Genomic DNA, 12,326 nt, shown 5'->3' on the forward strand with positions numbered 1-12,326 from the left:
AAACAAGACGTTTCACACTTGTGAGTTAAGTTGACACGTTCAAAAGGTGTTAAACTTTCTGAGTGTCCGGATCCTTAATAGCTCTGACGTTTCCTCTAAATGTCTCATTTTAAAATAACTTCTGCCTCAGTTTAACTCTGGTTTAGAACAACAAAGAGATGTGGAGCCATCAACACATCGTCGTCTGCAGTAAGACATAATATATGATCTACAACAGTTTGCTTTAATCTTATGATGAAATTTATTTAATTAAAATTAAATGTTTTTAAATAAAATAGCATTTACTTAAAGACTCAGTAGCACTTCCTGTTTGTGTTGTGACTGAAATGTGATCGTCTTATCTCATACAAACTAATTGTGCTTTTTATTTGAAAAAGTAGTTTTAAAAACTTGTAAAAAAAAATATTGTTCACATGTTGAAGCATAAAAACTAAACTGATGTTGTTTTCTGTCTGCAGCAGCTATGAGTTTTGTGATCAGTGCTGAAGGTTTGATCGAAGTGTTTGGATATGAGGGAAGAGGTGTAAATTTTTCATGCCGCTATGATCGGGGATATAAGGATAGCGAAAAATACTTTTGTAAGAATGACTGTGGCTCCAGTGACGTTCTCATTACAACAAAACAGAAAAATAAAGGCAAATATACCATCACTGATGATAAAAATAACAGAATCGTCACAGTGACCATCTCTGATCTTCAATCACATGATGCTGGGAAATACAAGTGTGGAGTCATTAAGTGGTTTATTGATATCTACAGTGAAGTAAAACTGCAGATAAAAGAAGGTAAATAATAAGTTCATGTTTCTATATTTCACTATAGATTTCACAGCAAATTAAAATGAATTAAATGAAGCATCAAAGTCTAACCATGTTCATAATACACACTTTTAATCAATGTGTGGTCTTAAATTTAGCTTTTATTAGAAGCTAAATGTATTTTCTAATTTTGCTAGTTAAATTATCATGTACTTGCAGATCTGGATCGTCTTCTATGTTGAAAATAAATACATGTTTAGACATCAATGCAGACATGTTAATACAAGACAGTTGTACTAGTCTATAATGTTAAATATAAATCTCTATCAAATAAGTACAACTTTCTTTTATGTTTTAGATTTATTTCTAGTTTTTCTTTCACTTTATATTGTTTTATTAACCTCATGTCAGACAGATGCTGCGACACAGTGAATAAAATCCAAAGTATTGAGGAAGGTTCAGTGACCATCAGCTGTCCGTACGACTCTCAGTCTGTCGACAAGCTGAAGTTCTTCTGCAGAGGAAACCGGCCCTCCACATGTCGACAGCAGGCAGTGATCACCTCTAGCAACACACAAAATGGACGATTCAGACTCTCTGATGACAGGAAGTCAAGAATATTCACAGTGACCATTTCCAGTCTGACCCTGAAGGATTCTGGGTCGTATCTTTGTGGAGTCCAGAGAAACTCAGGATTTGATGATTTCTCTGCTGTTGAACTGAAGGTCAAAGGTGAGAAATCATTCTGCCTTTGCTAATTTGATAATGAATATTAAGAAGTTTATAAATACAACAGTTATTAAAATTTCCTTCTCCAGCACTATTCTGTCTGGAGTCGTACCACATCAGTGGCATCGAGGGACGTCCAGTAACTCTGCAGTGTCCTAATTCAGGACAACAACATGATAACAAGAAGTTCCTCTGTAAAGGAGACCAACACAACAACTGTACAGACATGATGGAGAACCAAACAAAGTTCAAGCTGCTCAATGTCTCCTCCATCTGTTTCTCTGTGATCATCACTGAACTGGAAGCAGCTGATGCAGGAACATACTACTGTGGTTCAGACTCTCAGCTGAGATTCATAAAGATACAGCTGGCAGTCGGTGAGACCAACACAGAGAGAGATAGAATAATAAAAAGCAACACAAAATCTAGGTTAAGGCTTTTTTACCACATTATGTTTTGTATTTTCTCTGACAGTCTCACTGCATGAAACCAGCTCTGCTGAACAAGTTACATCACAGCCATCATCAAATAATCCTGGTAAACTCTTTACATTTTCTGTTTCTCTGTGCCTCTTCTGATTTCCTTCACTTAGTTTTCCACAAACAGCAGATATTCAAGTACTCAAAAACACTGATGGAGTATTAGAGAATGTTGTTTTGTTGGCTTCTCCCATCTTTTCCTGCCTTCACCCCACAGCCAAATGGTAATGCTGCAAATGTCCACTGCAGTACACTAATATGAAATTAAGTCAGCCATCAAATCAAATAAAATGTTATTTATATAGCACATTTCAGCACCAAGGTATTTCAAAATGCTTTACATCATAAAATCACAACAAACATACAAACTCATAGAACACAAAGGCAACATTTGAAACATTATAATTTAGTCAACAAAGTGCCTTTTGTAATATTTGTACTGCAGTACATAAAGGAAGCCAAGTCTTTTAAAGTTATCTGGTTTATTAACTAACAGCATCAGTCATTATACCCTCAGGTTTCTACCCGCTCCAGTCTCTGGCTTCTTCGTGTCCACTTCTCTTTAATCTTCTTGCATCACCACCTACTGGTGCTGCATATCATTACACCTTTGTTAAATTTTTCATTGATTATGTTTCAAAAGAAACTAAACAGGTGGGTTTTTGGTCCAGATTTAAGGGAACTCAGTGTTTCAGCATATTTGCAGTTTTCTTGCAGTTTGTTCCAGATTTGTGGTGCATAGAAGCTGAATGTTGCTTCTCCATGTTTGGTTCTGGTTCTGGAGATGCAAAGCAGAACCAGAACCAGAAGACCTGAGAGGTCTGGAAGGTTGACACAACAACAGCAGATCTTTAATGTATTGTGATGCTGAGCTGTTCAGTGATTTATAAACTAACTGTAGCAGCTTGTGCTCTTTCTAGAAGTTTTATCTCAGGTGTGTCCAATCTCCCATTAGAGCCAGTTGAGCCAATGCAGGTCAATCCTGGACCTACCAGTCCTTCCTGTTGCCTGGACCTTCATAAATGAAGTCTGAATTTTTAGTGTTGATTCTTGTAAACAATGTTTCAAATTGTTATTACATGCTTTTATTCTCTGTGTCTGTTTCTAGGAAATTTTCTGTCCATGCCTATTGAAGACTCAATTCTCTTCTTTTCAGATCTGACCTTATTTTACATTCTGCGTGTCGTCCTGTTTCTGCTGTGGATCCTGCCGTTTGTCCTTCTGATGATTCTTAAAAGAAAATTGAAGCAACAAGGTGAATTTAATCAGAACATCAACCCACAACAATAGAGAACAAGAAAAAAAGGATCTATGATGTAAGTCCACAAAGCTGCCACTCTGAAAGATTTCTTCTTGCGAGGACATTAGTTAAGTTTTCATTAACTATAAAATAAATTTGCTTAATGGAAACACACCAATTTCCAAAAAACTTAAGAGTTTTCAATAAAACGTTTTGCAGTAGGTAGATAACGTTTTCCAGTCGTGTTGAAATAGATGTATTTCGCGAAACTGCAATGGAAACAGTTTTTTAGCATCACACAAGTCACATGATACACATCCAGATGTTACTGCTGGCAAAAAGGTTGAAGATGACGACAGGAAACAGTAGCAGGATGATGGTTTGTTTTGGGGCTGTTTTGGGGCAATGTGCAGCAGTCTCCACCAGAGTTCTCTCACAGTTCATAAAAAATTCAAACGTGTAAAATCCGCAGCTCTTCTGAGAAATCGCAGACTGCAATTTACCCAAAACGCTGCATACAAAGCTGCTCCCAATAAGAAACTTGTCACTCCAGCATAAGACGCTGACGTCTCCTCTGATGGCTGATAAAGAAGTGCTAGCGCCAAGACTGAATGATGAAAATATCTCTTTATAACTTTAGTCAAGATTAGCAGAATATTGACAAATATTTGCATACAATTGTAATAGAAACACAGCTAGTGACTGCACTAGTGGATTTCTGTATGTCTTACTATCCTGAATAGATTACATATGAAATCTCTAAAACAAAAGTGAAAAGAAGTGATGACAACTGGACCCAAAACGTTTCCTGTTACTAATTTTTATGTCCACTAGGGAAAGCTTTCCGTTTCTGTTCAGTTTCTCCATGTCTTTGTCACGTCTCAAAAGATGCTTCATCAAAATTTCAACAGTTGGATTTGAGAAGTTTGATCACAAATCGCAGCCTTTGAGGATTCAGTATACATTTCTCCTACATTAATAACTTTTTCATCACCCTCTACATTGGTTCTTTGCACAATGGATGACTTTATCTTTGTGTCCAGATCCTTCAAGTTTTGTCCTGTAAGATTATGAACATTCATCCAGATAAGTTTTTCTGCTCAGTAATATAAATCTCATTTATCTGAATATCATAATTGATTATTTTTCAGATTTGTGAAAATCCAGAAGACAGCTCAACCTTTGCATCAAAGCATCAGGAGCAACGATGAAGCTGCAGAATCTCAACATGTGAACCAAAGTCTCACCACAAATGAAGATATTTATTCTGATTGTCGGAAAGCAAAATGATGAAATGCACTGCAGAGGAAATTTTTAAGCCACTTTCAAACTAATTTTAAGATTTCATGCCAAATGTTTAATGCTTTACTGTTATAGCTTGTTTCATTATATTAACTTTCTCCACACATTAATAAATAACCCTCTATGGCATGGCGTTGCCCTCAGGCAACAAACCACATAGCTGTACCTCACATTGCTCCTTTATTTTATTTTTTGGGGGGCATGATTTTTGACATATTTTTGTCCAAAAAATAGTTCTTTTATGAATATAGTTTTTGTTTGATTTGTATTTCATTTCTCATAATCAGTGTAGACAATCTTGGTGTTCTAGACCAATGTTACCCTGAGGCAACAAACCCAAATCTGGTTCCAGGAGGTGTCAGAGTCCGATTTTATGATTGACATGTAATTAGGGACCACCAAGCTCCCAAAGAATGCAGGAAAATATTTCTTCCCCACAAAAATAAAAAGTCATGCCATAGAGGGATAAGAGGTTTTTGATGAACCAACCTTTGTTTCTTTTTACATTTAGACTAAATCATGAAGGTGATAAGGTTTTCTGTAGAGGAAAACACTTTTTATATCAGCAGTATTTTCATCCTCTTAAATTGTTCTAGTAATCTTTTTTATGTTTCTATATTTGTCAGTTTGACTTTAAAATAAATTTTAATTTAACCTCAATTTGTGGCAACATGTTTCTTCCTGCTCATTTTATTCACTAGATTCTGTTACTATAAGCAGTTTTGCAATGAGAGAAAGAGAACCTGGAGAACATCGATGAATGTTCTAAAATAAATAAGCAAACTATAGACAGAAAGTTCTGCTTTACTTATATTTAAACAGGAAATATTCTTGCTGAGAGGATACAGCACTAACCACTACACCTCAGCTCTCCCACATTTTCTATGACCATTTCCTCCAACTTTGTGAGCACTTATTTTTATTTTACTAATAATAAGCATGTCTTCTTACTGTTTGGTTGTTTTGATAGAGTTTAGTTTTAGCATTTGAAACATAGAAAATGTCATTATTTTACACCTCATTTATGAGGCCTGCTGATATGTGTAAAGGGCTGAACTCATCACACCAATGAGGTTTCCTTAAAATATTTCATGTTTCACTTCTACATTGTTTCTGGTTTAGTTTGTCGTCCTCAGTAATGCAAAGATGTGGAGCTTCCAGATCGTGTTGTTCATCTTGTCTAGTAAGTTTAAATATTTACTTGTTTTCAAATATGAATTAAACAGTTTGCAGAGGCTTTAAAAAGCAGGAGTAGATTTTGTCATTTTAAAATCATAAAAATTTTCTTAACATTATAAAAAATTTATAATAAAATCAATTAGACAAGATGGCGCCCTGCGTAGCTGACATACTACTTTTGTTTTTCGATTTGCTTTTAATTAAATACGTTTAAAATCTATCCATTATCTTTTATAGATATGGCCTTTTCTATTTATATATTTACAGTTTGCTGAGGAGTCAGACTAAGAATTTCATTCTATTTTTTTTGCAAATGACAATAATTTTGATTTAATGTTAGTTGCATTGAATTATATTTTTGTTCTCTCCTGTTTCCAGCTGCTGTGTATTGTGTGAGCCGTGCTGCTGGTTTGATCCGTGTGTTTGGATACGAAGGAGGAAATGTGAATGTTCCTTGTCCATATGACGAGGGTTATGAAAGTTATGAGAAGTATCTGTGTAATGACCCATGTGGAAATAACGATGTTTTCACAAGATCACAAAAAAATAAGAACAAATACTTCACCTATGATGACAAAACATCAAGAATCTTCACTGTGACCATCTCTGGTCTACATTTGGATGATGCTCAAACATACTGGTGTGGAGTGACCAGAACAGGAAAAGATCTCTACACTGAAGTAAAGCTGGAAGTAAGAAAAGGTAAATAGTTTTAACTGGAAGATTAAACATTTGAGTTAGCATAATAGATTGAACTTTACACATGATCAGGGCCGTGCAGAGACCTTTGGAGGGGCAGGGGCTCAAATTTAAAAAAGGGACACATTGAACAAAAACTCCGTACAACAACATAGCAACAACCCATATTAATCAAGAATCTAATTGGATCCTACTGTATCATTGCCATCATGTGGGGAAAGGCAAAGCAAATATAGTCTATATTTTCCCCAACAGGTATAAAGTTTCTGTTTCTGCTGCTGACAGTCCTGGAGGGCTGAGCTGATCTGAGACTGTAGCTGTTAAACAGATCAGAGGAGAGAAGGTCAAAGGTTATGAAGTTATGGAATAAGCAAATTTGCTGCCATTTTACTAATTGAGCCCTAATAATATCTATTTAACCTCTAGAACAACCTGACTGCAGACTGATTTATAGATCCAAAAAGCTCAAAGGGGTTAACTCTATATAATAGTTTGATGTTAAACCTCTAAGACCTAGAATTATAAGACTGGGATATCAAGGCAAAGAAAACTTAGTAGCTGCTGGTAGGGGCCGTTCAGGGGCCTCCAGATATTCAGGGGCCCCTAGAAATGGTTTAATTGTAACACAGACCATAGATCTAAACCTGTAGCATCATTTATAGAGAATAACAATGTTATTACATTTTATTTAATGCATTCAGCTGAGAAAAATAAATAGTACATTTAAGATTTAATTAGGAAGTGTAATTTGTAAAAGTTTAAAGAATTGTCTTGATAGTTTGACTGTTGTGTTACCATGGCTACAATATGGTGTAATCTTTGTGTTTGAATTGGGTTTGTTCACAAATACATCACAGCAAATAACCAATAATCAGTGATTGATTTTAAACTCTGCTAATAAACCTGGTCTCCCTCTCACAGATTCACCTTATCGATATTTAAACATGTTAGTGATGCTGAGGTTCTTAGTAGGACGGGTTCCAGGGGGAGGGGGTTCTGTCTAAGGCCCCATATTACCTTGGGCCGGCCCTGGAGGAACAGCTGCTGCAATGCGGATCTCTGGAATCTACCTGGAATCTACCTGGAATCTACCTGGAATCCCCTGGTGGCCTCTGTCAGTCCCCCGATGCTTTGGAGACATTTTGATTCATTTAATTGTGGCATGTCTGGGTTTTTGGTGCGGTTCTAATTATTGCTGCAATATTTTCTCTGATGTTTATTTTGTGAACTCTAAATGGGCCGAATCTTCCTTTAACACTTGAGGTTCTGCAATAACTTCTATTTACAGCCATGAACCTCCAGCCCAGATCCCGTCAGCAGCGGCTTTAACCCGCCTGGTAGAAACGTTAAGGAGAAGCAGAGGGAACAGAGAGCAGGTGGTACCAGGTGGTACCAGGTGGTACCGGGGCTTTGAGCTGCGTCGCGACTCGTGGTGACAGTCGGTACCGTGTCTTATATCAGGATGTTTGATATAAAGACAGATATTCTTTATATCTGTCGGTGGACCGACTCAAGCTGCGAACCGGGCCTTTAGCAGAATGATGAAGTTAAAGTCAGAAGTTTCTCTGCAGCCGAAACATTTCTGTGTTTAGGGACGAGGCGGATTTTGTCCCGATATTGCGAGGACGATTATAAAAATATAAATAGAAACAGTTTTTCTAACGTCAACATCAGACTTGCGTTTTTATTCACAAACCAGTGTATGAAAAAATATTCTTGCCCATAATTTGATAGTTAGAGGTAGAGATCCTCCTCCTCACCATGGACCCAGAGTCTGAAGAACATGGAGGCTCTGAGAGTCAATATTAGACTGAGGGCAGCCAGACTAGTTTATTTTTTTACTAAATTATTATATTTAGCTAAATATTATTGCTGAGGGGCACAAACAGGCCTTCTGACATACAGATTAAAAATAAATAATAAAAAATAAATTTTTGAAAAAAAAAAGAAAACCTCAAAAAGAGAAGGTTCTCAATTAGAGTCTAAGAGGAACTGGCTTCTGGTCATTTGACTCCCGAGTCTCCAACCCTGGTGGCAACAATAGCCTTGAACACCTAGCATGTAATCTACCGTAATTTTGATGTACTTAATTTAAACATTGTTACTAACTTCTAGCACAACAAATGTATTATAGCATTTGTGGTTTGAAATCCAAACACCACAAAGACAGATATTTTTTAATAAAGAAATAAATTATGATTAAAAACAAAAAAACTTAAGAAGTGCAACCGGAGCCTAAACTCAACAATGCCAAAAGATGAGAATTCTGAAAGGAAAACCCAAATAAGAATCACACATTTGCCTCAAACTCATTGCTGACAAAGCTTCTTGCTTCCATCCAACACCCCTGAGATGTCCCTCTGACTTGCTGAAAGGAAACACTTCAGGATGATGTAAGCTCCATTGTACAAACACTGGTTTAGGCACCAGGAAGTAAGAAACGTCATGTGTTTATTGCCGAGATCCTCAAAATTTCCTGTCACGTTACGGGTCCAGTTTATAAGACACCCTGAAGACTGAATGAACTGAAAAGCTCGAGTTATGTGTTGTGAAAAATCCTGATTTTTAAAGTAAACATTACTAGATTCTGATTGGTGGAGGCGTCAACAATGGAGGGATGTGATGCACCCTGGAGACGGACTCACCTCCCCGTCACCTCTTAAACAGATCTTAAAAAAAAAAATAAACTGTGTGAAAACCTTATGTTATTAAAGAACTTGATTAAATCCGTGTTTCTTTTGCACATTAGCAAAACATTGCGGTCAGACCTTCACATGATCACATTCGGTGCATTCAGAAAGCAACGGACGTTTTCTGCAAGCTTTCTCATATTCAGATGCAGCCCAAGGACAATGGAAGGAAATGGGAAGCTCCCAGCACATAGCCAAGACTTCCAGAAGTCTCCCTGAACGGCAATGTGAAGCTTTAGAGCAAATTTTTAAGCAATAATTCAGCGTTCAGATCTGCTGGAACAAACTTGGTCACCTGGGACAAGGAAAAGGTGGATCCAAAGCGATGGCTGAAGGTACGAGAATAAACCTCATATTCTGTTTGAGTCACCGTTATGGAGCTTTTGACCAGTATCACAGGGTGGTGTTACACTGGGAGCAAGAAAGCTCAAGTGGATTACAGAAAGAAATGTGTTGCTTCATTACAAAGGTTGCTTTAACTAACGATTTATTTGTTTTTATCTCTATGGCCATTTTTCCTAGAAATACAACTCAGAGAGAAGAAGCCGAGAAGTTTGCCTCGGTCTGATGGGTGTGGTCTCTATAACTTTGACGGTATGCTCCCTCAAACTTTACTCTCTGAGAAATCTTGTTAAGTCCTAGTAATTACACATATTTGGATTAAAGTCCAATTTTTAAGTGTTTCTTATGATTGCTAATGTACTTTTTCAGCTTTGACCTGTTGTGTTTCTACTGACCTGTTGTGAGAAATTCATTTTTTTCTGATGTTTGCTCTCCAATAATACACAAAAATAAGTGTTTACTGCTGTAATTCGATAGATTTTACATGAAGCAGCTGAGATTTTGTGTTTCCATATAAATTGAAATGACTTTTTCTTTGAGTTTACATAATGAACAAAAATGTATGAATGTCTTTTTTTTTAATTTATCAGAAATGTTCTTGTACTTTTTGCTTCTACACTTAAGTCAAGGAATATAAATCTAAAACAATCATTTGGATAAATTTCAAATTGTAATATTTTAAAATAAAATAAAAATTAAATTAAGCTTAAGTTAAAAACATATATGTTGAAAAAATAATTTAAAGTAGGTAATATGCAATTCAGAAAAATTAAAAACAATATTTCTGCATGGATTATTTGTTTATGTCTTATGTATTTTGTATTGTGCCAGTGTTGTCTTCCACAATTGACAACAAGCAGCAGCAGTTTTACCAACAACTGTAAACAAAGCCTTAAGCTTTGTTTTAAACTTGTACTCAATTATGACAGTATAAAAAATAAGCAATTGAAAAGCAGTAGGATGAGCCATTAAAAAGCAAACATATAAGAAGGATTTCACTTTTGAAAACTTAATCCAGTAGTAGAAACTATGCACATACATTTAGTGCCTAAATTTACTAACAGAAACAAAAATAATTTAATGAGATAAAAAAAAATTGAGTAAAACTTGCAACTCAAGTCAAAGTCTACTTGATGTGTGTCCCTTTGTCATTTCCCGTTTCCTGCAACCGGTGATGTCAAAAGGTCAGGGAGCTTTGAGGATACAAAATAACAACCAAGAACAAAGGCGTTTGAAGACGTGAAACAAAAACACTCAAAAGATAGAAATTAACGTTAAAACTATGAAAACAGTCAGAGAAAATTTTAAGAACAATAAACTCTGACCTTCTCCAACAAATACATTGGTCCAAGTCCATTAACTTTCAAATGTTAGAAGCATCATTTTAATATCTGTCCTTACTACTTCTATTGGAGGCCAGTTTACCAAAATCCAAATGCTCTATGTGTCAGGCTGGTCTGTGTTATGTTTGCTTTCTTGTGCTTTGTGTCCTTGTTTTGGCTGGCATGTGTCAATTTGCTTTGAGCGTGAAAACGTGCATCAATATATAATTGTGCAGCCAGTGTTCAGCTCCTTAGCTTCTGCTATTGGCAAAAAAAAAGAGTTTACTCTATTGATGTTCTACTGAAATAGCACAAAACTACCATCCTTACTTCAGCCATTTGACATGCTTTTTGTGTGAAGTATTAACGTTGCTTTTAATCCACAGCTTTGGATTTGTCTGGAGGGTTAAGGATCGTCCTGGTTGGAAAGACTGGATCAGGGAAGAGTGCCACGGGAAACACTATCCTCGGCAGAGCTGTCTTCAAAGAAGATCCGAGCCCGATGTCGGTGACCAAGCACTGTGAGACACAGAGCGGAGAGGTGGACGGGATCGCAGTCCAAGTAATCGACACTCCGGGCCTGTTTGACACAGGAATCACAGAGGAGGAACTGAAGTCCAGGATAGAAGAGTGTGTCAAGATGTCGGTTCCTGGACCTCATGCTTTCCTTCTGGTGATCAGGCTTGGAGTCAGGTTCACCGAGGAGGAGAGGAATGCCGTGAAGTGGATCCAGGAAAACTTCGGCGACGACGCCTCCATGTACACCATCATGCTGTTTACGTGCAAGGATCAAGGCAAAGCAGACAATGCCCTGAAGGAGTGCAAGGAGCTCCGGAGACTTTCGATCACGTTCGGGCGCAGGTACCACGCCTTCAACAACAACGACGCAGACGACCGCGTGCAGGTCACAGAGCTCATCAACATGATCAAGGAAATGGTACAAGACAACGGAGGGAAGCACTACACAAACGAGATGTATGAGAAAGCCCAGAGGAAGCTAAGAGAGGAGGAGGAGCGCAAGAGGCAGGAAGAGGAGGAGAAGAAGGAGGAAGAGAGGAAGGTTTGGGACGAGGAGAGGGAGAAGCAGCAAAAAGAACGAGAGAAGAAGAAACAGGTTCGGAGGAAGAACATCCGCGTGGCCTCGGCTGCTGCGGTTGTGTTGGTGTTAGCCGGCGTTGTCATAGCGGTGGGGGCAAACACCACCGTGGCGCTGGCTCTGGGGGCTCCGACGCTCGTCCTGGGGGTTTTATGTGGTTTAGCTGCCATTTGGGTTTGGAAAGGAATAAAATGTAAAGCTAAAAAAAACAGTCCGGTGTAATTAACACAAAATCATGTCTGTCAGTAGTAATATTACAAATAAAGTTCGGATGCAGAATATCTTCCACAAGATTAGCTAATATTGGTATGAATGTCAAAACTTTTTCTGGTTTTCAGAAAATGTTTCTCAAATGAACAAAGTAAAGCTTGACTGGAAAATGAATTTAAATTAGAAATGTTATTTAGGTCAGAGGTGTCACACTCATTTTTATATCAAGGTCACAAATTTTCTCAAAGGGCCAATTGTGTCAGAATGTATTGAAAAAATA

At 37.3% G+C, this 12,326-nt stretch overlaps 1 protein-coding gene and 1 long non-coding RNA gene across 2 annotated transcripts; both read left to right on the plus strand.

Moving 5' to 3' along the window:
- Positions 1-1,580: 1,580 nt before the first annotated feature.
- On the plus strand, positions 1,581-3,153 carry LOC116719690 (uncharacterized). The gene is made up of 3 exons (XR_004339245.1): positions 1,581-1,864; positions 1,962-2,024; positions 3,123-3,153. It is a non-coding gene; the product is annotated as an uncharacterized LOC116719690 (long non-coding RNA).
- A 5,937-nt stretch (positions 3,154-9,090) lies between these two features.
- Positions 9,091-12,326, plus strand: LOC116719680 (GTPase IMAP family member 7-like). Its single transcript, XM_032562282.1, has 3 exons — positions 9,091-9,411; positions 9,599-9,670; positions 11,127-12,326. Exons 1-3 carry the CDS (start codon positions 9,402-9,404, stop codon positions 12,056-12,058), a joined length of 1,014 nt encoding a protein of 337 aa, XP_032418173.1. The 5' UTR covers positions 9,091-9,401; the 3' UTR covers positions 12,059-12,326.

The sequence above is a fragment of the Xiphophorus hellerii genome, chromosome 5, assembly GCF_003331165.1.
Source record: "Xiphophorus hellerii strain 12219 chromosome 5, Xiphophorus_hellerii-4.1, whole genome shotgun sequence".
Classification (NCBI taxonomy): Eukaryota; Metazoa; Chordata; class Actinopteri; order Cyprinodontiformes; family Poeciliidae; genus Xiphophorus; species Xiphophorus hellerii.

Coding starts and splice junctions, on each gene's coding strand:
- LOC116719680 (XM_032562282.1), top strand. Junction 9,671..11,126: donor TGGTCTCTATAACTTTGACG/GTATGCTCCCTC, acceptor TTTAATCCACAG/CTTTGGATTTGTCTGGAGGG.